The sequence below is a fragment of the Pecten maximus genome, chromosome 4 (assembly GCF_902652985.1).
Source record: "Pecten maximus chromosome 4, xPecMax1.1, whole genome shotgun sequence".
Lineage (NCBI taxonomy): Eukaryota > Metazoa > Mollusca > Bivalvia > Pectinida > Pectinidae > Pecten > Pecten maximus.
The window spans coordinates 9,617,270-9,644,209 of NC_047018.1; the positions used below are offsets into that span (position 1 = coordinate 9,617,270).

General features: G+C 40.4%; 1 protein-coding gene across 3 annotated transcripts in view; it reads left to right on the top strand.

Moving 5' to 3' along the window:
- LOC117325171 (jouberin-like) overlaps positions 1-26,940 on the top strand; it is a 68,921-nt gene that overhangs the window by 36,571 nt on the left and 5,410 nt on the right. For 2 of the 3 annotated variants that reach the window (XM_033881160.1, XM_033881161.1), the window contains one exon: positions 24,735-26,652. In XM_033881160.1, the coding sequence (XP_033737051.1) occupies positions 24,735-24,879 (145 nt within the window). In that variant the 3' untranslated portion in view covers positions 24,880-26,652. The remainder of the gene's footprint in view (positions 1-24,734; positions 26,653-26,940) is intronic. The other variant, XM_033881158.1, reaches the window with a different exon arrangement.

The window sequence follows — 26,940 nt, forward strand, 5'->3', positions numbered from 1 at the left end:
CTTAGTTTCAATTTTAAGTCTTTGTTTTTAAAAAGCTGACATTTTATGTGTGTTTAATTATTAAAAAACTTGTTACTGCATACTTAATAATTGAAATTCTCAGCTTTAGCGACAAATTCATTGTATAAAATCCTTTGTTAAATTGTTTTTGATGTTTTAGTAGTTATTGTCCATGTGGTTATATATGATTTTAATTCATCAATTATCAATATTTAAAATGTGTGGATGTATTCAACACATTTTTCTCATCAGTAATATGGATTGCATGATTTGCAGCTGCTTTTTTTAGACTTACATGTGATTGTGACTGACACAGACTAGACCCTATCTGTAACATACTGTCTGTGACACTGACCAGACTCCTTGACATACTGTCTGTGACACTGACCAGACTCCTTGACATACTGTCTGTGACACTGACCAGACTCCTTGACATACTGTCTGTGACACTGACCAGACTCTTGACATACTGTCTGTGACACTGACCAGACTCTTTGACATACTGTCTGTGACACTGACCAGACTCCTTGACATACTGTCTGTGACACTGACCAGACTCCTTGACATACTATCTGTGACACTGACCAGACTCTATGACATACTGTCTGTGACACTGACCAGACTCTATGACATACTGTCTGTGACACTGACCAGACTCCTTGACATACTGTCTGTGACACTGACCAGACTCTATGACATACTGTCTGTGACACTGACCAGACTCTAACATACTGTCTGTGACACTGACCAGACTCTAACATACTGTCTGTGACACTGACCAGACTCCTATGACATACTGTCTGTGACACTGACCAGACTCCTTGACATACTGTCTGTGACACTGACCAGACTCCTTGACATACTGTCTGTGACACTGACCAGACTCTATGACATACTGTCTGTGACACTGACCAGACTCTATGACATACTGTCTGTGACACTGACCAGACTCTATGACATACTGTCTGTGACACTGACCAGACTCTATGACATACTGTCTGTGACACTGACCAGACTCTATGACATACTGTCTGTGACACTGACCAGACTCTAACATACTGTCTGTGACACTGACCAGACTCTATGACATACCGTCTGTGACACTGACCAGACTCTATGACATACTGTCTGTGACACTGACCAGACTCCTATGACATACTGTCTGTGACACTGACCAGACTCCTTGACATACTGTCTGTGACACTGACCAGACTCTTGACATACTGTCTGTGACACTGACCAGACTCTTGACATACTGTCTGTGACACTGACCAGACTCCTTGACATACTGTCTGTGACACTGACCAGACTCTTGACATACTGTCTGTGACACTGACCAGACTCTTGACATACTGTCTGTGACACTGACCAGACTCCTTGACATACTGTCTGTGACACTGACTCTATGACATACTGTCTGTGACACTAACCAGACTCCTTGACATACTATCTGTGACACTGACCAGACTCCTTGACATACCGTCTGTGACACTGACCAGACTCTATGACATACTGTCTGTGACACTGACCAGACTCTATGACATACTGTCTGTGACACTGACCAGACTCCTTGACATACTGTCTGTGACACTGACCAGACTCCTATGACATACTGTCTGTGACACTGACCAGACTCTTGACATACTGTCTGTGACACTGACCAGACTCCTTGACATACTGTCTGTGACACTGACCAGACTCTAACATACTGTCTGTGACACTGACCAGACTCTATGACATACTGTCTGTGACACTGACCAGACTCTATGACATACTGTCTGTGACACTGACCAGACTCCTTGACATACTGTCTGTGACACTGACCAGACTCCTTGACATGCTGTCTGTGACACTGACCAGACTCCTTGACTTGTTGTCTGTGACACTGACCAGACTCTATGACATACTGTCTGTGACACTGACCAGACTCTTTGACATACTGTCTGTGACACTGACCAGACTCCTTGACATGCTGTCTGTGACACTGACCAGACTCTATGACATACCGTCTGTGACACTGACCAGACTCTATGACATACTGTCTGTGACACTGACCAGACTCCTTGACATGTTGTCTGTGACACTGACCAGACTCTATGACATGTTGTCTGTGACACTGACCAGACTCTAACATACTGTCTGTGACACTGACCAGACTCTAACATACTGTCTGTGACACTGACCAGACTCTAACATACTGTCTGTGACACTGACCAGACTCTAACATGTTGTCTGTGACACTGACCAGACTCTTTGACATACTATCTGTGACACTGACCAGACTCTTTGACATACTGTCTGTGACACTGACCAGACTCCTTGACATACTATCTGTGACACTGACCAGACTCAAACATACTGTCTGTGACACTGACCAGACTCCTTGACATGCTGTCTGTGACACTGACCAGACTCTTGACATACTGTCTGTGACACTGACCAGACTCCTATGACATACTGTCTGTGACACTGACCAGACTCTAACATACTGTCTGTGACACTGACCAGACTCTATGACATACTGTCTGTGACACTGACCAGACTCTATGACATACTGTCTGTGACACTGACCAGACTCTATGACATACTGTCTGTGACACTGACCAGACTCCTTGACATACTGTCTGTGACACTGACCAGACTCTATGACATACTGTCTGTGACACTGACCAGACTCTTGACATACTGTCTGTGACACTGACCAGACTCTATGACATACTGTCTGTGACACTGACCAGACTCTATGACATACTGTCTGTGACACTGACCAGACTCTATGACATACTGTCTGTGACACTGACCAGACTCCTATGACATACTGTCTGTGACACTGACCAGACTCTATGACATACTGTCTGTGACACTGACCAGACTCCTTGACATACTGTCTGTGACACTGACCAGACTCTATGACATACTGTCTGTGACACTGACCAGACTCCTTGACATACTGTCTGTGACACTGACCAGACTCTAACATAGTATCTGTGACACTGACCAGACTCTATGACATACTGTCTGTGACACTGACCAGACTCTTTGACATTCTATCTGTGACACTGACCAGACTCTTTGACATTCTATCTGTGATACTGACGTGTCGACCAGACTCTTTGACATTCTATCTGTGACACTGACCAGACTCTTTGACATTCTATCTGTGATACTGACCAGACTCTTTGACATTCTATCTGTGACACTGACCAGACTCTATGACATTCTATCTGTGATACTGACCAGACTCCTTGACATTCTATCTGTGACACTGACAAGACTCCTTGACATGCTGTCTGTGACACTGACCAGACTCAAACATAGTATCTGTGACACTGACCAGACTCTTTGACATACTGTCTGTGATACTGACCAGACTCCTTGACATGCTGTCTGTGATACTGACCAGACTCCTTGACATACTATCTGTGACACTGACCAGACTCCTTGACATACTGTCTGTGACACTGACCAGACTCTTTGACATACTGTCTGTGACACTGACCAGACTCCTTGACATGCTGTCTGTGACACTGACCAGACTCCTTGACATACTATCTGTGACACTGACCAGACTCTATGACATACCGTCTGTGACACTGACCAGACTCTTTGACATACTGTCTGTGACACTGACCAGACTCCTTGACATACTGTCTGTGACACTGACCAGACTCTATGACATACCGTCTGTGACACTGACCAGACTCTATGACATACTGTCTGTGACACTGACCAGACTCCTTGACATGTTGTCTGTGACACTGACCAGACTCTATGACATACTGTCTGTGACACTGACCAGACTCTAACATACTGTCTGTGACACTGACCAGACTCTAACATACTGTCTGTGACACTGACCAGACTCTAACATACTGTCTGTGACACTGACCAGACTCTAACATGTTGTCTGTGACACTGACCAGACTCTTTGACATACTCTCTGTGACACTGACCAGACTCTTTGACATACTGTCTGTGACACTGACCAGACTCCTTGACATACTATCTGTGACACTGACCAGACTCAAACATACTGTCTGTGACACTGACCAGACTCTATGACATACTGTCTGTGACACTGACCAGACTCTTTGACATACTGTCTGTGATACTGACCAGACTCCTTGACATGTTGTCTGTGACACTGACCAGGCTCTAACATACTGTCTGTGACACTGACCAGACTCTTTGACATACTATCTGTGACACTGACCAGACTCTTTGACATACTGTCTGTATCACTGACCAGACTCCTTGACATACTGTCTGTGACACTGACCAGACTCCTTGACCTGTTGTCTGTGACACTGACCAGACTCTTTGACATACTGTCTGTGACACTGACCAGACTCCTTGACATGTTGTCTGTGACACTGACCAGACTCTATGACATACTATCTGTGACACTGACCAGACTCTATGACATAACGTCTGTGACACTGACCAGACTCCTTGACCTGTTGTCTGTGACACTGACCAGACTCTATGACATACTGTCTGTGACACTGACCAGACTCTAACATACTGTCTGTGACACTGACCAGACTCCTTGACATACTGTCTGTGACACTGACCAGACTCCTTGACATACTGTCTGTGACACTGACCAGACTCCTTAACATACTGTCTGTGACACTGACCAGACTCTAACATACTGTCTGTGACACTGACCAGACTCCTTGACATACTGTCTGTGACACTGACCAGACTCTATGACATACTGTCTGTGACACTGACCAGACTCTTGACATACTGTCTGTGACACTGACCAGACTCTAACATACTGTCTGTGACACTGACCAGACTCCTTGACATACTGTCTGTGACACTGACCAGACTCTATGACATACTGTCTGTGACACTGACCAGACTCTATGACATACTGTCTGTGACACTGACCAGACTCTATGACATACTGTCTGTGACACTGACCAGACTCTATGACATACTGTCTGTGACACTGACCAGACTCTATGACATACTGTCTGTGACACTGACCAGACTCCTTGACATACTGTCTGTGACACTGACCAGACTCCTTGACATACTGTCTGTGACACTGACCAGACTCTATGACATACTGTCTGTGACACTGACCAGACTCTAACATACTGTCTGTGACACTGACCAGACTCTAACATACCGTCTGTGACACTGACCAGACTCTATGACATACCGTCTGTGACACTGACCAGACTCTATGACATACTGTCTGTGACACTGACCAGACTCTAACATACTGTCTGTGACACTGACCAGACTCTATGACATACTGTCTGTGACACTGACCAGACTCCTTGACATACTGTCTGTGACACTGACCAGACTCTAACATAGTATCTGTGACACTGACCAGACTCCTTGACATACTGTCTGTGACACTGACCAGACTCTATGACATACTGTCTGTGACACTGACCAGACTCTAACATACTGTCTGTGACACTGACCAGACTCCTTGACATACTGTCTGTGACACTGACCAGACTCTAACATACTGTCTGTGACACTGACCAGACTCCTTGACATGCTGTCTGTGACACTGACCAGACTCTATGACATACTGTCTGTGACACTGACCAGACTCTATGACATACTGTCTGTGACACTGACCAGACTCCTTGACATACTGTCTGTGACACTGACCAGACTCCTTGACATACTGTCTGTGACACTGACCAGACTCTATGACATACTGTCTGTGACACTGACCAGACTCTTGACATACTGTCTGTGACACTGACCAGACTCCTTGACATACTGTCTGTGACACTGACCAGACTCTTGACATACTGTCTGTGACACTGACCAGACTCTATGACATACTGTCTGTGACACTGACCAGACTCTATGACATACTGTCTGTGACACTGACCAGACTCCTTGACATACTGTCTGTGACACTGACCAGACTCCTTGACATACTGTCTGTGACACTGACCAGACTCCTTGACATGTTGTCTGTGACACTGACCAGACTCTTGACATACTGTCTGTGACACTGACCAGACTCCTTGACATACTGTCTGTGACACTGACCAGACTCTAACATACTGTCTGTGACACTGACCAGACTCCTTGACATACTGTCTGTGACACTGACCAGACTCTATGACATACTGTCTGTGACACTGACCAGACTCCTTGACATACTGTCTGTGACACTGACCAGACTCTATGACATACTGTCTGTGACACTGACCAGACTCCTTGACATACTGTCTGTGACACTGACCAGACTCCTTGACATACTGTCTGTGACACTGACCAGACTCCTTGACATACCGTCTGTGACACTGACCAGACTCTATGACATACTGTCTGTGACACTGACCAGACTCCTTGACATACTGTCTGTGACACTGACCAGACTCTAACATACTGTCTGTGACACTGACCAGACTCCTTGACATACTGTCTGTGACACTGACCAGACTCCTTGACATGCTGTCTGTGACACTGACCAGACTCCTTGACATACTGTCTGTGACACTGACCAGACTCTATGACATACTGTCTGTGACACTGACCAGACTCCTTGACATACTGTCTGTGACACTGACCAGACTCCTTGACATACTGTCTGTGACACTGACCAGACTCTTGACATGCTCTCTGTGACACTGACCAGACTCTATGACATACTGTCTGTGACACTGACCAGACTCCTTGACATACTGTCTGTGACACTGACCAGACTCCTTGACATACTGTCTGTGACACTGACCAGACTCTATGACATACTGTCTGTGACAACTGACCAGACTCCTGACATGCTTGTCTGTGACACTGACCAGACTCCTTGGACATGCTGTCTGGACCACTGACCAGACTCCTTGACATACCTTCTGTGACACTGACCAGACTCTTGACTACTGTCTGTGACACTGACCAGACTCCTTGACATACTGTCTGTGACACTGACCAGACTCCTGACATACTGTCTGTGACACTGACAAGACTCTTGACATACTGTCTGTGACACTGACCAGACTCTATGACATACTGTCTGTGACACTGACCAGCCTCTAACATACTGTCTGTGACACTGACCAGACTCTAACATACCGTCTGTGACACTGACCAGACTCTATGACATACTGTCTGTGACACTGACCAGACTCTATGACATACTGTCTGTGACACTGACCAGACTCTAACATACTGTCTGTGACACTGACCAGACTCTATGACATACTCTCTGTGATACTGACCAGACTCTTGACATACTGTCTGTGACACTGACCAGACTCCTTGACATACTGTCTGTGACACTGATCAGACTCCTTGACATACTGTCTGTGACACTGACCAGACTCCTTGACATACTGTCTGTGACACTGACCAGACTCTATGACATACTGTCTGTGACACTGACCAGACTCCTTGACATACTATCTGTGACACTGACCAGACTCTATGACATACTGTCTGTGACACTGACCAGACTCTATGACATGCTGTCTGTGACACTGACCAGACTCTTGACATGCTCTCTGTGACACTGACCAGACTCTATGACATACTGTCTGTGACACTGACCAGACTCCTTGACATACTATCTGTGACACTGACCAGACTCTATGACATACTGTCTGTGACACTGACCAGACTCTATGACATGCTGTCTGTGACACTGACCAGACTCCTTGACATGCTGTCTGTGACACTGACCAGACTCTAACATAGTATCTGTGACACTGACCAGACTCCTTGACATACTGTCTGTGACACTGACCAGACTCCTTGACATACTGTCTGTGACACTGACCAGACTCTTGACATACTGTCTGTGACACTGACCAGACTCCTTGACATACTGTCTGTGACACTGACCAGACTCCTTGACATACTGTCTGTGACACTGACCAGACTCTATGACATACTGTCTGTGACACTGACCAGACTCCTTGACATACTGTCTGTGACACTGACCAGACTCCTATGACATACTGTCTGTGACACTGACCAGACTCCTTGAACATACTGTCTGTGACACTGACCAGACTCTATGACATACTGTCTGTGACACTGACCAGACTCTGACATACTGTCTGTGACACTGACCAGACTCTATGACATACTGTCTGTGACACTGACCAGACTCTATGACATACTGTCTGTGACACTGACCAGACTCCTTGACATACTGTCTGTGACACTGACCAGACTCCTGACATACTGTCTGTGACACTGACCAGACTCCTTGACATACTGTCTGTGACACTGACCAGACTCTTTGACATACTGTCTGTGACACTGACCAGACTCTTGACATACTGTCTGTGACACTGACCAGACTCTATGACATACTGTCTGTGACACTGACCAGACTCCTTGACATACTGTCTGTGACACTGACCAGACTCTATGACATACTGTCTGTGACACTGACCAGACTCCTTGACATGCTGTCTGTGACACTGACCAGACTCCTTGACATACTGTCTGTGACACTGACCAGACTCCTTGACATACTGTCTGTGACACTGACCAGACTCCTTGACATACTGTCTGTGACACTGACCAGACTCCTTGACATACTGTCTGTGACACTGACCAGACTCTAACATACTGTCTGTGACACTGACCAGACTCTATGACATACTGTCTGTGACACTGACCAGACTCCTTGACATACTGTCTGTGACACTGACCAGACTCCTTGACATACTGTCTGTGACACTGACCAGACTCTATACATACTGTCTGTGACACTGACCAGACTCTATGACATACTGTCTGTGACACTGACCAGACTCCTTGACATACTGTCTGTGACACTGACCAGACTCCTTGACATACTGTCTGTGACACTGACCAGACTCTATGACATACTGTCTGTGACACTGACCAGACTCCTTGACATGTTGTCTGTGACACTGACCAGACTCTTGACATACTGTCTGTGACACTGACCAGACTCCTTGACATACTGTCTGTGACACTGACCAGACTCTTGACATACTGTCTGTGACACTGACCAGACTCCTTGACATACTGTCTGTGACACTGACCAGACTCCTTGACATACTGTCTGTGACACTGACCAGACTCCTTGACATACTGTCTGTGACACTGACCAGACTCCTTGACATGTTGTCTGTGACACTGACCAGACTCTTGACATACTGTCTGTGACACTGACCAGACTCCTTGACATACTGTCTGTGACACTGACCAGACTCCTTGACATACTGTCTGTGACACTGACCAGACTCTATGACATACTGTCTGTGACACTGACCAGACTCTAACATACTGTCTGTGACACTGACCAGACTCTATGACATACTGTCTGTGACACTGACCAGACTCCTTGACATACTGTCTGTGACACTGACCAGACTCTATGACATACTGTCTGTGACACTGACCAGACTCTTGACATACTGTCTGTGACACTGACCAGACTCTATGACATACTGTCTGTGACACTGACCAGACTCCTTGACATGCTGTCTGTGACACTGACCAGACTCCTTGACATACTGTCTGTGACACTGACCAGACTCCTTGACATACTGTCTGTGACACTGACCAGACTCTATGACATACTGTCTGTGACACTGACCAGACTCCTTGACATACTGTCTGTGACACTGATCAGATTCTGTAACACTGATAATTTAATCACAGATATATGTGTCTGACAAAAGCTGGTAATTAGACATAAGACTGGACAATTCTGACAATACCAAAATTTATTTTTTCTTTGTTATTTTACATAAACAGATAACATTGCTCACTATATACAGTAATATCTCATCTGTATTCCTCTTACTACATGTCTACGTGTCTAATATAGCCATCACTGTATGACAGTGTCTTATGTAGGCATCATTGTATTACAGTGTCTAATGTAGCCATCACTGTATGACAGTGTCTTATGTAGCCATCACTGTATGACAGTGTCATAATGTAGCCATCACTGTATGTCAGTGTCATATGTAGCCATCACTGTATGTCAGTGTCATATGTAGGCATCACTGTATGACAGTGTCATATGTAGCCATCACTGTATGACAGTGTCTAATGTAGCCATCATTGTATGACAGTGTCATATGTAGGCATCACTGTATGAGTGTCATATGTAGCCATCATTGTATTACAGTGTCATATGTAGGCATCACTGTATGACAGTGTCATATGTAGGCATCACTGTATGACAGTGTCTAATGTAGCCATCACTGTATGTCAGTGTCATATGTAGGCATCACTGTATGACAGTGTCATATGTAGCCATCACTGTATGACAGTGTCTAATGTAGCCATCATTGTATGACAGTGTCATATGTAGGCATCACTGTATGAGTGTCATATGTAGCCATCATTGTATGACAGTGTCATATGTAGTCATCACTGTATGACAGTGTCATATGTAGTCATCACTGTATGACAGTGTCATATGTAGGCATCACTGTATGACAGTGTCATATGTATCCATCACTGTATGACAGTGTCATATGTAGTCATCACTGTATGACAGTGTCATATGTAGGCATCACTGTATGAGTGTCATATGTAGCCATCATTGTATGACAGTGTCATATGTAGTCATCACTGTATGACAGTGTCATATGTAGCCATCACTGTATGACAGTGTCATATGTAGGCATCACTGTATGACAGTGTCATATGTAGGCATCACTGTATGACAGTGTCATATGTATCCATCACTGTATGACAGTGTCATATGTATCCATCACTGTATGTCAGTGTCATATGTAGTCATCACTGTATGACAGTGTCATATGTAGCCATCACTGTATGACATTGTCATATGTAGCCATCACTGTATGGCAGTGTCATATGTAGGCATCACTGTATGACATTGTCATATGTAGCCATCACTGTATGACATTGTCATATGTAGCCATCACTGTATGGCAGTGTCATATGTAGGCATCACTGTATGACAGTGTCATATGTAGGCATCACTGTATGACAGTGTCATATGTAGGCATCACTGTATGACAGTGTCATATGTAGGCATCACTGTATGACAGTGTCATATGTAGGCATCACTGTATGACAGTGTCATATGTAGGCATCACTGTATGACAGTGTCACATGTATCCATCACTGTATGACAGTGTCATATTTAGGCATCACTGTATGACAGTGTCATATGTAGGCATCACTGTATGACAGTGTCATATGTATCCATCACTGTATGACAGTGTCATATTTAGGCATCACTGTGTTAGTGTCAGCTTTTTTGGTAAGAATTATATTAATAGTTTTTTTCTATTTTTCAATTAGTTTAACTTACTGTTTTAAAGAAATGTCATTGTACTTTTATCAGAGTGTTGCAACATCTGGTTGTAAACCTGTCACAGTGTCAAGTAGGGACATTGTATGGAGTAAAAGAACAGTTTCATAGGCTGATCAAAAGATAATACACAGTTAATAATTAATAGGTTTCTTGGCAGATTAGATAAAGTTTTAGGGGGAAACAGGAGTGCCATTTACTTCATAAAACACTATTTTGATGATGGTGGCAACAGGCATTCATGTGAGTAGGTTCTGCATCACTACACATATCAATACACAGGGTATTTATTTAGGTACCTTTGGAAATACTTAGCTTCTCCAAGAACTTTTCTTATTTCCCCTGGGAGAGGTGACATCAATTTCTGAAGAATTTGTTGCCTTTATGCCACGCCTTTGTGATCTTCCTCATTAATATATTATATGGATATATCTATGTGTGATCTAAATTATGACTTTCATGGTCTGGAAAAATTATTCAAGCATACTTCTGGGACAAATATTTTTGAAAAAAGTTAAATATATTCATGAGAAATATTAACGAGCTTTCAAAATGAAAGTAAAATTGTATAGGGTTTGATTTAATGAATGTTGGACATTCCCTTAAGGACAAATTAAAAATTGTTATAGGTAAAAAAAAAAGAAAAGATTGTTGGAATTTGTTGGGGCCTTAACTCTTTCTTAACTTATAGAAATAATACATACCGTTAATTCATGTGTATTTGCTGGGGGATTGCATGTGGGTAACAGAATGTAGCATTTCTTCGCATTTTGTAAAAATATTTCCAGTGGTATTCATCAGTGTAACATTAAATACACTATAAGTTAACTGCTATTACAGTTAAAGTTCCTTAAAGGTAGTGAACAATTATACTGTTATAAATATGACATTTCAATCATCTGAATGAGAAATAAAGTGATAAAATGTAATACTGTTATGCTTTCATGAATCTAACATACATGTACACACTAGTACACATTAGGTACACACTAGGTACACACTAGGTACACACAAGGTACACACTAGGTACACACACTAGGTACACACTAGGTACACACACTAGGTACACACTAGGTACACAAGGTACTCATTAGGTACATACTAGGTACACACAAGGTACTCATTAGGTACATACTAGGTACACACACAAGGTACTCATTAGGTACATACTAGGTACACACACTAGGTACACACAAGGTACTCATTAGGTACATACTAGGTACAAACACTAGGTACACACAAGGTACTCATTAGGTACATACTAGGTACACACACTAGGTACACAAGGTACTCATTAGGTACACACACTAGGTACACACACTAGGTACACACTTAGGTACACACACTAGGTACACACAAGGTACTCATTAGGTACATACTAGGTACACACACTAGGTACACAACACATTAGGTACACACACTAGGTACACACAAGGTACACACACTAGGTACACAACACACTAGGTACACTAGGTACACACAAGGTACTCATTAGGTACACACACTAGGTACACACTAGGTACACCAGTCACGGTACAACTGGTACATACATAGGTACACATAAACACTAGGTACACACTAGGTGCACACTGGTACACACTAGGTACACACACTAGGTACACACACTAGGTACACACACTAGGTACACACTAGGTACACACTAGGTACACACTAGGTACACACACTAGGTACACACTAGGTACACACACTAGATACACACTAGATACACACACTAGGTACACACTAGGTACACACACTAGATACACACTAGATACACACACTAGGTACACACTAGGTACACAGACTAGATACACACTAGGTACACACACTAGATACACACTAGGTACACACACTAGGTACATACTAGATACACTAGGTACACAAGGTACTCATTATGTACACACTCGGTACACACTATGTACGCACTCGCTACACACAAGGTTCACACCAGGTACACACTATGTACACACTCACTACACACTAGGTACACACTGGGTACTCATTAGGTACACGCCAGGTACACACTAGGTACACACTGGGTATACACAATGTACACACTAGGTACACACTTGCTACACACTAGGTACACACTGGGTACACACTCGCTACACACTAGGATCACACTCGGTACACACTAGGTACACACTAGGTACTCATTAGGTACACACACTAGGTACACACACTAGGTACACAAGGTACTCATTAGGTACACACTGGGTATACACTAGATACACATTAGGTTCACACTAGATACACACTAGGTACACACTCGGTACACATTAGGTACACACTCGGTACACATTAGGTACACATTAGGTACACACTCGGTACACACTAGGGTTAGGTACACACTAGGTACACACTAGGTACACACTCGCTACACACTAGGTACACACTAGGTACACACTCGGTACACATAAGGTACACACACTAGGTACACAAGGTACTCATCAGGTACACACGCTAGGTACACACGCTAGGTACACACAAGGTACACACAAGGTACTCATTAGGTGCATACTAGGTACACACACTAGGTACACAACACATTAGGTACACACACTAGGTACATACAAGGTACACATGAAGTACACATGAGGTACACACTAGGTGCACACTGGTACACACTAGGTACACACACTAGGTACACACTAGGTACACAACACACTAGGTTCACACTCGGAACACACTAGGTACACACTGGGTACAACACTAGATACACACTAGGTACACACACTAGATACACACTAGGTACACACACTAGGTACACACTAGGTACACACACTAGATACACACTAGGTACACACACTAGATACACACTAGGTACACACACTAGATACACACTAGGTACACACACTAGGTACATACTAGATACACTAGGTACACAAGGTACTCATTATGTACACACTCGGTACACACTATGTACGCACTCGCTACACACAAGGTTCACACCAGGTACACACTATGTACACACTCACTACACACTAGGTACACACTGGGTACTCATTAGGTACACGCCAGATACACACTAGGTACACACTGGGTATACACAATGTACACACTAGGTACACACTTGCTACACACTAGGTACACACTGGGTGCACACTCGCTACACACTAGGATCACACTCGGTACACACTAGGTACACACTAGGTACACACTAGGTACTCATTAGGTACACACACTAGGTACACACACTAGGTACACAAGGTACTCATTAGGTACACACTGGGTATACACTAGATACACATTAGGTAAACACACTAGATACACTAGGTACACACTAGGTACATACAAGGTACACATGAGGTACACACTAGGTACACAACACACTAGGTGCACACTAGGTACACAACACACTAGGTACACACTAGGTACACACTAGGTACACACTAGGTACACACTCAGTACACACAAGGTACACACATTAGGTACATACACTAGGTACACACAAGGTACGCATTAGGTACACACTAGGTACACACACTAGGTACACACACTAGGTACATACACTAGGTACACACTAGGGTTAGGTATGCACTAGGTACACACTAGGTACATACAAGGTACATACAAGGTACACACAAGGTACACACAAGGTACACATTAAGTACACACTAGGTACACACAAGGTACACACAAAGTACACACAAGGTACACATTAGGTACACACTTGGTACATACACTAGGTACACACTAGGGTTAGGTATGCACTAGGTACACACTAGGTACATACAAGGTACACACAAGGTACACACAAGGTACACACTAGGTACACACAAGGTACACACAAGGTACACACAAGGTACACACTAGGTACACACTCGGTACACACTAGGTACACACTCGGTACACACACTAGGTTCACACCAGGAGATGAAACACAAACCATGTGTACACATCTATGTAAAAGAAAACACAGATAGAGTATTTAGGGTGCATATACCCAAAAATCTCACCCCTTATCCAAACATCCCCATGTGATGGATGAGAGGAATTCTCTGTAATGAAAGCCCAAAGGCCAGGTATGGCTTTGGCTGTTTTGGGCATATTTTGATTTTTTTTGTTGGAGGTTATTGTCTAATGACATGACTCGGGCGCGGATCAAGGAATCGTGAAGAATGAATGGGGGGTGAGATTTTAGATAGCGTGGGCATTGGGGGGGGGTGGGAGGGGTTGGGGTTGGAGATGATTTTTGCGTGGATTTTTTTTAAGCGGGGGGGGGGGGGGGGTGTGTTGGGATGGTTTTTTTGGTGTTTTGGAGTTGAAAAGGGGCATCCCCCTTGTCTTTGTGGCTATGAAAAAGTAGTTCCTTTATGAATCATACCTTTTAACAGTTGAACCATATTTTTTGTGTGACCATGAAAGGTATTGCATTGCAAGTGTATTTACTAATATTTTGTAGGTACATGTGAGCTCATTTTGTCATATATATATAAACATAGATATGTATTACAGTGCTTCTCCAAATAGCCCACAAAAAACATCTTCAGATTAATGTTAGGAAACTGTTTAGCCTGCTAGGTATACACAGGAAACTACTATAATATCTTTAACTTATAAAATCCTAAAATATGTGTTTATATTGTTTTACATAGTAAATAGCTATTTAAGAACATTTTATCTAAAAAATCAAAATGGCACACATGAAAACTTACAAACTATATTTTTAGATCTGTGAACAAGCTGTACAGCTGGATGTGAATATGTCAGAACAAGATTTGAGAATACAGAAAACAGGAGATAGCTATCTCTGTAAATGTGGAGCTGTATTATCTTGTTATATCTGTTACATGTACAGTGGATCCTCCGCCTCACTAACCAAAGGTTCACATTAAATTACACCAGCTGTACAGTGGTAGTATCATCATATTGTACACATGGTTTCTAGAAACTACTTCCTGTAGTATTGGTTTATCTAACATCTGTCATCTCCTGTGTCATCTTGTGTCATCTTGTGTTATCTCATATGTCATCTCCTGTGTCATCTCATATGTCATCTCCTGTGTCATCTCATGTCACCTCCTGTGTCATCTCATGTCATCTCCTGTGTCATCTCATGTCATCTTGTGTTATCTCATATGTCATCTCCTGTGTCATCTCATATGTCATCTCCTGTGTCATCTCATGTCATCTTCATGTGTCATCTCTGGTACCATTTCATGTCGTCTCGTGTGTTATCTCATATGTCATCTCTTGTGTCATCTCTTGTGTTATCTCATATGTCATCTCCTGTGTCATCTCATGTCATCTCATGTGTCATCTCATGTGTCATCTCTTGTGTTATCTCATATGTCATCTCCTGTGTCATCTCATATGTCACCTCCTGTGTCACCTCTTGTCACCTCCTGTGTCATCTCATGTCGTCGTCTGTGCTATACTGTCACTAGGTCTGGTCCTCACCTTTTATCAATATTCAGAATGTCTTCCTCAATAATAGTATTTCCCTACATGTATTTATTTTCTGGCTTTACAGTAGTTTTATATGGTGACATTTAGAGAATCATTCTTTAACACAGAATTGATATAACACATACTTGTATATATGTGATGCCAATTAGACTAATATAAGGAGAAATGATTAACAAGTGATTTGTGATTCTGTCAGAAGTAGAGATGAACATGGATAACCGATACAATTGACACCTGTTTAAATGTACCCATACAATATCTCTTTCAATTGATAATTCTAATGTAAACACCCTGTTCTGTGTAAAAAGAATGATTTTGAATTCTGTCAGAAGTTGCTGATGTAAACAATGACATGAGAAAACGACAGGGACACTGAATCTTGGTACTAATTAGGCAGACTATTTCGTAGATGGGAGTAAGTTAGTACGAAGCACTTTGTCACATCAATAATAGCTACCCAACAGTGAAAAATTCATAAAACTTTTATGATAATATCGTGTTTTCTATCAGTCAGGTGATAGATGAAATACAACTGTAGTCTTTAATGTTAGGTATGTGTACATATATTTTATCTTTTAACTGATTTTTATGACATCTGTACATGTATGTTAGAAGTGGATATCATATAAGATTATTGGGGACTTCTAGTGAAAGGTACCAAGTGGGAACAGGATTTGTGGTAGCCAGGGAAAACAGGATTAGTGGTGACCAGATATAGTGGGGAACAGGATTAGTGGTGGCTAGTGGAAACAGGATTAGTGGTGACCAGATATAGTGGATAACAGTATTAATGGTGGCCAGATAAAGTGGAGAACAGTATTAGTGGTGGCCAGATATAGTGGGGAACAGGATTAGTGGTGACTAGTGGGAACAGGATTAGTGGTGACCAGATATAGTGGATAACAGTATTAATGGTGGCCAGATATAGTGGGGAACAGGATTAGTGGTGACCAGATAGAGTGGGGAACAGGATTAGTGGTGACCAGATATAGTGGATAACAGTATTAATGGTGGCCAGATATAGTGGGGAACAGGATTAGTGGTGACCAGATATAGTGGGGAACAGGATTAGTGGTGACTAGTGGGAAACAGATAAGTGGTAGCCAGTAGGAAGCTGGATTAGTGGTGACCAGATATAGTGGGGAACAGAATTAGTGGTGACCAGATATCGTGGGGAACAGGACTAGTGGTGACCAGATATAGTGGGGAACAGGACTAGTGGTGACCAGATATAGTGGGGAACAGGATTAGTGGTGACTAGTGGGAAACAGATAACTGGTAGCCAGTAGGAAGCTGGATTAGTGGTGGCCAGATATAGTGGGGAACAGGATTAGTGGTGACCAGATATAGTGGGGAACAGAACTAGTGGTGACCAGATATAGTGGGGAACAGGATTAGTGGTGAGTAGTGGGAAACAGGTAACTGGTAGCCAGTAGGAAGCTGGATTAGTGGTGGCCAGATATAGTGGGGAACAGGACTAGTGGTTTAATCAGGAAGATCCCCATTGGGCTGAGAGACAAGTTTAGTAATTAGCCATCTAATAACACAATACAGAATCTTTTGGATAAGACAATAAGATAAACAAGGGGTGTTGTTATTCTTGGTTCTGACAGGGGAGACCAATCTTGGGGAAGTGGGTACAGTATTACTTGAGTGAAATTCTTTTGCACTAATGCTTACCTATCAAGATGAGTGTTGGAAGCCATCTGGGCCTCTTGTGAAAAGACCAGTGAACAAAAGGAATGTTCATGTTCATTCTGTTGCTGTGACAATTGATGATCTGAACAATTCAATGGTAAAGATTCCCTTGAGAGATAATCCTTTACCAGTGGGTTTTATTCTCATTCATTTCTTACTACATTTGTATGTACATGTAGTAGTGAAGACCACAAAAAATATTCAAATAAATGACAATGACATTCACTTACAGTTAAAGAAGTTGAATATCTATTCAAAACTACAACTTCAAAAGATTTATCTTACCAGAAAGCATATAGGGTGACAATATTTCAGTGTATGTAGCTGTGGTGGAAACAGGGACAGAGCTTTATCATCCAACTCTGTAGGTCCATTGAAATAACTCATTCTCAATGAAAAAAATGTTAAATTTTCCTCCCAATTTCCTACTCTAAAATTCAAAGTTTAGATGTTTATTAAAAACAATTAAAAACAATGTACAAAATGAAATGTTCCCTTCCAATTACTATTTTAATAGAAAAAAATTTAGTAAGGTAAAAATCTGTCCAACGACAGACAGCAGAACTAGGCAAAGTTCAATTGCATAATTGTGAAAACCATCATGTTATGATGTCTGTCAGAAAATAGCTGGCATGTCAATAATTTTGTCCCAATTTGGCCCTTAGGTCCGACTCCCGAACCCCCCTGTTAAAGCCCTGGGGGATAAACTATTCCAGAAACATAATTCAACAATATCTAGTTACAGAACAGTTATGAGAGCTTGCCTGAATGAAATCTTTCTCAAAAACAAATACGATTATTAGTGTGTAATAGTAGACGGTGAAATAATGAAAAAACAAATACGATTATTAGTGTGTAATAGTAGACAGTGAAATAATGAAAAAACAAATACGATTATTAGTGTGTAATAGTAGACGGTGAAATAATGAAAAAACAAATACGATTATTAGTGTGTAATAGTAGACAGTGAAATAATGAAAAAACAAATACGATTATTAGTGTGTAATAGTAGACGGTGAAATAATGAAAAAACAAATACGATTATTAGTGTGTAATAGTAGACGGTGAAATAATGAAAAAACAAATACGATTATTAGTGTGTAATAGTAGACGGTGAAATAATGAAAAAACAAATACGATTATTAGTGTGTAATAGTAGACAGTGAAATAATGAAAAAACAAATACGATTATTAGTGTGTAATAGTAGACAGTGAAATAATGAAGTATTTCATATAACTAAAGACTCTAGTGTCCGTTGATACACGTTCAGGGCTTTAAGTAAACCACTTCTATTGATTGATATTAAAAATGATAATTCCTTTGAAATTGTTTGATTATTATTAAGTGTCCCATTCTCATTAAGGGAGATGTATTAGTAACAGGTCTTTTTGATTATTAAGTGTCCCTTTCAGATTAGGGGAGATTTTGATTATTAAGTGTGCCCTTCAGATTAAGGGAGATGTATTAGTAACAGGTCTTTTTGATTATTAAGTGTCCCTTTCAGATTAGGGGAGATTTATTATATAATTAGCAACAGGTCTTTTTGATTATTAAGTGTCCCTTCTCATTAAGGGAGAAATATTGTATGAGTACCAAATAAATGGAAACAATTGAACAATTACATAAGCATCACCCACAGGAAATGTGCAGTGTACTGTAAACAGGTAGTTGTAACCTTCATTTTCAGGTCAGAGGTCAATTGGGTCCAAACATAGTGAGCGACTTAAGTAAGGGAGAAGGGGAGACATGTTTTTGTTCCAAAAAGTAAATCTCTTAAGTTTTCAACTAAATTTTATATCAAAAATATCACTTATGATGGCTGAAATCAAATGTATGTTATAAAATATCCTAATGATATCCCCTTCTACCTTGGAGAGTACCTTTGGCATCCATTTTCCCTTGAGAACAGATATGCTAAGTTGTATACTATGCTTTCAGACATGTCAATGGCACTGTTTCAGCAGCTCATAGATGTCACTGGGCATCCTGTTGATATAACATTTAGTGTGTTCACCCTGACCATCCTGTTGATATAACATTTAGTGTGTTCACTCTGACCATCCTGTGTGTTCACCCTGACCATCCTGTGTGTTCACCCTGACCATCCTGTTGATATAACATTTAGTGTGTTCACCCTGACCATCCTGTGTGTTCATCCTGACCATCCTGTTGATATAACATTTAGTGTGTTCACCCTGACCATCCTGTGTGTTCACCCTGACCATCCTGTTGATATAACATTTAGTGTGTTCACCCTGACCATCCTGTTGATATAACATTTAGTGTGTTCACCCTGACCATCCTGTTGATATAACATTTAGTGTGTTCACCCTGACCATCCTGTGTGTTCACCCTGACCATCCTGTGTGTTCACCCTGACCATCCTGTGTGTTCATCCTGACCATCCTGTTCACCCTGACCATCCTGTTGATATAACATTTAGTGTGTTCATCCTGACCATCCTGTTGATATAACATTTAGTGTGTTCACCCTGACCATCCTGTTGATATAACATTTAGTGTGTTCACCCTGACCATCCTGTTCACCCTGACCATCCTGTTGATATAACATTTAGTGTGTTCACCCTGACCATCCTGTTGATATAACATTTAGTGTGTTCACCCTGACCATCCTGTGTGTTCACCCTGACCATCCTGTGTGTTCATCCTGACCATCCTGTTCACCCTGACCATCCTGTTGATATAACATTTAGTGTGTTCACCCTGACCATCCTGTTGATATAACATTTAGTGTGTTCACCCTGACCATCCTGTGTGTTCACCCTGACCATCCTGTGTGTTCATCCTGACCATCCTGTTCACCCTGACCATCCTGTTGATATAACATTTAGTGTGTTCACCCTGATCATCCTGTTGATATAACATTTAGTGTGTTCACCCTGACCATCCTGAGGCCCATCAGCTCACGATTCCTGTTACTTGGTATGTTGACCATGGTTTAGGTTTTTTTTTTTTCATTCCTGTAATTTGGTATAATATAAAGGTCATTGTGTGCTGGGAGACATGTAACATTAGTGTGTTTTTGTCTGGAGTCATCATGTAAAAGGCATATTTCATTACAATATGGGTTTGACCATGTGTTGGGGAGATTGGTGTTCTATTTGTGTGTGCTGTCATGGGTTTCTGTGTCAGGAGAAATCTGCTGTGTCCTACAATAAAGTAGTACCATACAGGTAAAGAATACAATAGGCAGTGTCATTCCATCACCACACAAATGTGTTTCAATAAAATATCACATTGTCTATTATAACATCATAAAGATAGCATCATAAAGATAGCATCATAAAGAGATATTTAGATACAATAGGAAAGCAAATGTACAGCATGATGGTTACTACATTATGTATACAATAACATTACTCTCAACATGACCGTTACTACATTATGTATACAATAACACTACTCTCAACATGATGGTTACTACATTATGTATACAATAACACTATACTCTCAACATGATGGTTACTACATTATGTATACAATAACATTACTCTCAACATGACCGTTACTTCATTATGTATATAATAACATTACTCTCAACATGACCGTTACTACATTATGTACACAATAACACTACTCTCAACATGATGGTTACTTCATTATGTACACAATAACACTATACTCTCAACATGATGGTTACTTCATTATGTACACAATAACACTATACTCTCAACATGATGGTTACTACATTATGTACACAATAACACTACTCTCAACATGATGGTTACTACATTATGTATACAATAACACTACTCTCAACATGATGGTTACTACATTATGTATACAATAACATTACTCTCAACATGACCGTTACTTCATTATGTATATAATAACACTATACTCTCAACATGATGGTTACTTCATTATGTACACAATAACACTATACTCTCAACATGACGGTTACTTCATTATGTATACAATAACACTATACTCTCAACATGACGGTTTACTTCATTATGTACACAATAACACTATACTCTCAACATGACGGTTACTTCATTATGTACACAATAACACTATACTCTCAACATGACGGTTACTTCATTATGTATACAATAACACTATACTCTCAACATGACGGTTACTACATTATGTACACAATAACACTATACTCTCAACAAGACGGTTACTACATTATGTATACAATAACACTATACTCTCAACATGACGGTTACTTCATTATGTATACAATAACACTATACTCTCAACATGACGGTTACTTCAATATGTACACAATAACACTATACTCTCAACATGAGGGTTACTACATTATATTTACCATTGTATGGCACTGCCCCTATATAACCCTACCAATTCAGTTGCGAGTTCACCAGCCTATGAACTGCCAACAGGAAGTGATCTCTGCTACTGGTAAGCGCGGGAAATTTGAATTTGAAAATTTCAAAACAAAAATTGCATGACAAATAAGAAATCGCAGATGGTAAATATAAGAATTGAACGGCTTTCATTTGGCATTCATAGTCGCGCTTCATGTTGAATTTGCCTCTGTCCAGTTGGCATTCATATTGACTAAGAATGCCAACTGAAAGCCGTTCAATGCTTAAATGTACACAATAACACTACTCTCAACATGACGGTTACTACATTATGTATACAATAACACTACTCTCAACATGACGGTTACTACATTATGTATACAATAACACTATACTCTCAACATGATGGTTACTTCATTATGTACACAATAACACTACTCTCAACATGATGGTTACTTCATTATGTATACAATAACACTATACTCTCAACATGATGGTTACTACATTATGTACACAATAACACTACTCTCAACATGACGGTTACTACATTATGTATACAATAACACTACTCTCAACATGACGGTAACTACATTATGTATACAATAACACTACTCTCAACATGACGGTTACTACATTATGTACACAATAACACTACTCTCAACATGATGGTTACTACATTATGTATACAATAACACTACTCTCAACATGACGGTTACTACATTATGTACACAATAACACTACTCTCAACATGATGGTTACTACATTATGTATACAATAACACTATACTCTCAACAAGACCGTTACTACATTATGTATACAATAACACTATACTCTCAACATGACGGTTACTACATTATGTATACAATAACACTATACTCTCAACATGATGGTTACTACATTATGTATACAATAACACTATACTCTCAACATGACATTTACTTCATTATGTACACAATAACACTACTCTCAACATGACAGTTACTACATTATATATACAATAACACTATGCTCTCAACATGACGGTTGCTACATTATGTATACAATAACACTACTCTCAACATGACGGTTACTACATTATGTACACAATAACACTACTCTCAACATGATGGTTACTACATTATGTATACAATAACACTACTCTCAACATGACGGTTACTACATTATGTACACAATAACACTACTCTCAACATGATGGTTACTACATTATGTATACAATAACACTATACTCTCAACAAGACCGTTACTACATTATGTATACAATAACACTATACTCTCAACAAGACAGTTACTACATTATGTATACAATAACACTATACTCTCAACATGACATTTACTTCATTATGTACACAATAAGACTACTCTCAACATCTATTCTCATAGTGTTTCCCTAGTTTGACTTGTGGGTGATAACTTCATTGTTTAAGTTTAGCTATCATCTCTAGGTTTTCATTACTGTTGTCATTAACAACAAGTTGTGATTCTTTCAGAAGAATGGTATAGAAAACAACAAGAATTTTTTTAATTTTAGTCTCTCAGACTCAAGTTCAACCCTTCAATATGCATTTTAAGTTACCATAACTGTTACTTTGAAAGATCTTAAGTAGAATTATTTCCCTTTTACAGCAATTTACACATAAAACTAATCTGATTTTGTGATTTTGTTTCAATCTGATTTTGTGATGTTGTTTCAGACAAACAGATTTTGTGATGTTGTTTCAGACAATCTGATTTTGTGATGTTGTTTCAGACAAACTGAATTTCTGATGTCGTTTAAGACAAACAGATTTTGTGATGTTGTTTCAGACAAACAGATTTTGTGATGTCGTTTCAGACAAACTGAATTTGTGATGTTTTATTATCATTCAATACTTTCACCATTGGTTGGCACAGAGTAAAAATGTAAATACAATTAAGACGTTGTAAGGAGTCTGAAGGAGTCTGACATAAGTCTCCTTGTGTCAGGGTTTGGTCCCAATGGTCCTACAGTACCAAAGTATTCACACCAATGTGGAAACAGTGTCATATTAATTTTGATAATTTTTGTTTTGTAGAAAAAATGGTAAAAAGAAGAGAGGATCCAAAGATAATGTCATGAGTGATACTGCATCAGTGGACAGTAAAGCCAGTAAAGGCAGCAAAGGTAGTCGGAAGGGCACCAAGAAACCCCCTGTCATTCCAAATGAATCAACAGCATGAGCTGTGCCATTGGTGATCCTCCACCCCAAAGTGCTGTGATATTTTTGTTATACCACGTTAGAACAATAAGACTGAACAGTGATTCTTGAACTTGAACACTTGAACTTGATTCAGTCCAAGGCCAAAAAGTTGTTGTGGTATTTGTTAATTGATTTCTTGAAAGTAATTGATATTAGATTGATTAGTTATAAATCAAATAATCGTAAGAGAAATTGAATTTAAAAGAGTTTGAACTGAGTTTTCAGTATATACCTGCATAATCATGATTGCCAGTTGATTAAGGGCTCGAAGTGGTAGATGACCTGACGGAAATCGTATCTGAAAAAAGTGTTTTAGTTTATGTGCTGCTAGAATAACAATACCTTACTACGGCTAGTTTGGTAGAAATGTTTTTGCCCGATTAAAATAACTTTATATTAGCAGTACAACAATATGGTGGCCTTGTACTTCCCATTGTAGAATGGTGCTTACCAGTATAGACCAATGACAAAAAAACATTTCTATATTTTTATTGATTTATTTTCAAAATAGTCATGGACACATTGATTGTTCATCCATCCATGATGTTTTGTACAAGTACATATTCGTATACATCCGTCCATCAGAAATTTTCTGACCATTTGTAGAGATAATTAATAGTCACTATTTTTGTGAAGTGATTACAATTTTACAAGTTAAATTAAATCTCAAATGAGGCCAGATCTGTTATCATTTTGTTCTCTACAACTTAATGGTGAAAATGACGTAAATCTCAAGTTACCAGAGGAGACACATCTGTATGACATTATTATTGGTATTCAAAGTTGTTGTAGTTCTTGTTGTGGTATTGTAATGTGCTGTTATTGTTTACAGGGGGTAATTTGAAGTTTTGCTACAATTGCTTATTAAATTAAATTAAGACTTTCATTTAATGAGAATCTCATGCCCTGATAGAATATTTAGTAGTAACAGATTGCTGTATTTTATATGTTGATTGGTGTCATTAATATTACTCCAGATGTGCATATATTGGCACACTAACTTAATATTGAATTTTAATTGATTGGCAAAATTGTGAATTGACTCACCCACAATATCTGCATTAAAAACAACAAGCTTAAAAAGTAATTAGTAAAAAGATAATTATGTGTGATACTTTCAGCAGGAAATATTCAGAAATAAGATTCAATGACTGAAATTAAAATGTTTACAGCATCAAGTGCCATATACTGGTGGTAGATGTAAATCTGCCCCTGATTCAGTAAAAGTTATCCTGACACTAACAGGTGTTATCTGACAGATTACTGGAGTTATCCCGACACTAACAGGTGTTGTCTGACAGATTACTGGAGTTATCCCGACACTAACAGGTGTTGTCTGACAGATTACTGGAGTTATCCCGACACTAACAGGTGTTGTCTGACAGATTACTGGAGTTATCCAGACACTAACAGGTGTTATCTGACAGATTACTGGAGTTATCCCGACACTAACAGGTGTTATCTGACAGATTACTGGAGTTATCCAGACACTAACAGGTGTTGTCTGACAGATTACTAGAGTTGTCCCGACACTAACAGGTGTTATCTGACAGATTACTGGAGTTATCCCGACACTAACAGGTGTTATCTGACAGATTACTGGAGTTATCAAAGGGCACTAACAGGTGTTATCTGACAGATTACTGGAGTTATCCCGACACTAACAGGTGTTATCTGACAGATTACTGGAGCTATCACAGGGCACTAACAGGTGTTATCTGACAGATTACTAGAGTTATCCCGACACTAACAGGTGTCATCTGACAGATTACTGGAGTTATCCAGACACTAACAGGTGTTGTCTGACAGATTACTGGAGTTATCCCGACACTAACAGGTGTCATCTGACAGATTACTGGAGTTATCCCGACACTAACAGGTGTTATCTGACAGATTACTGGAGTTATCCAGACACTAACAGGTGTTGTCTGACAGATTACTGGAGTTATCCAGACACTAACAGGTGTTATCTGACAGATTACTGGAGTTATCCCGACACTAACAGGTGTTATCTGACAGATTACTGGAGTTATCCAGACAC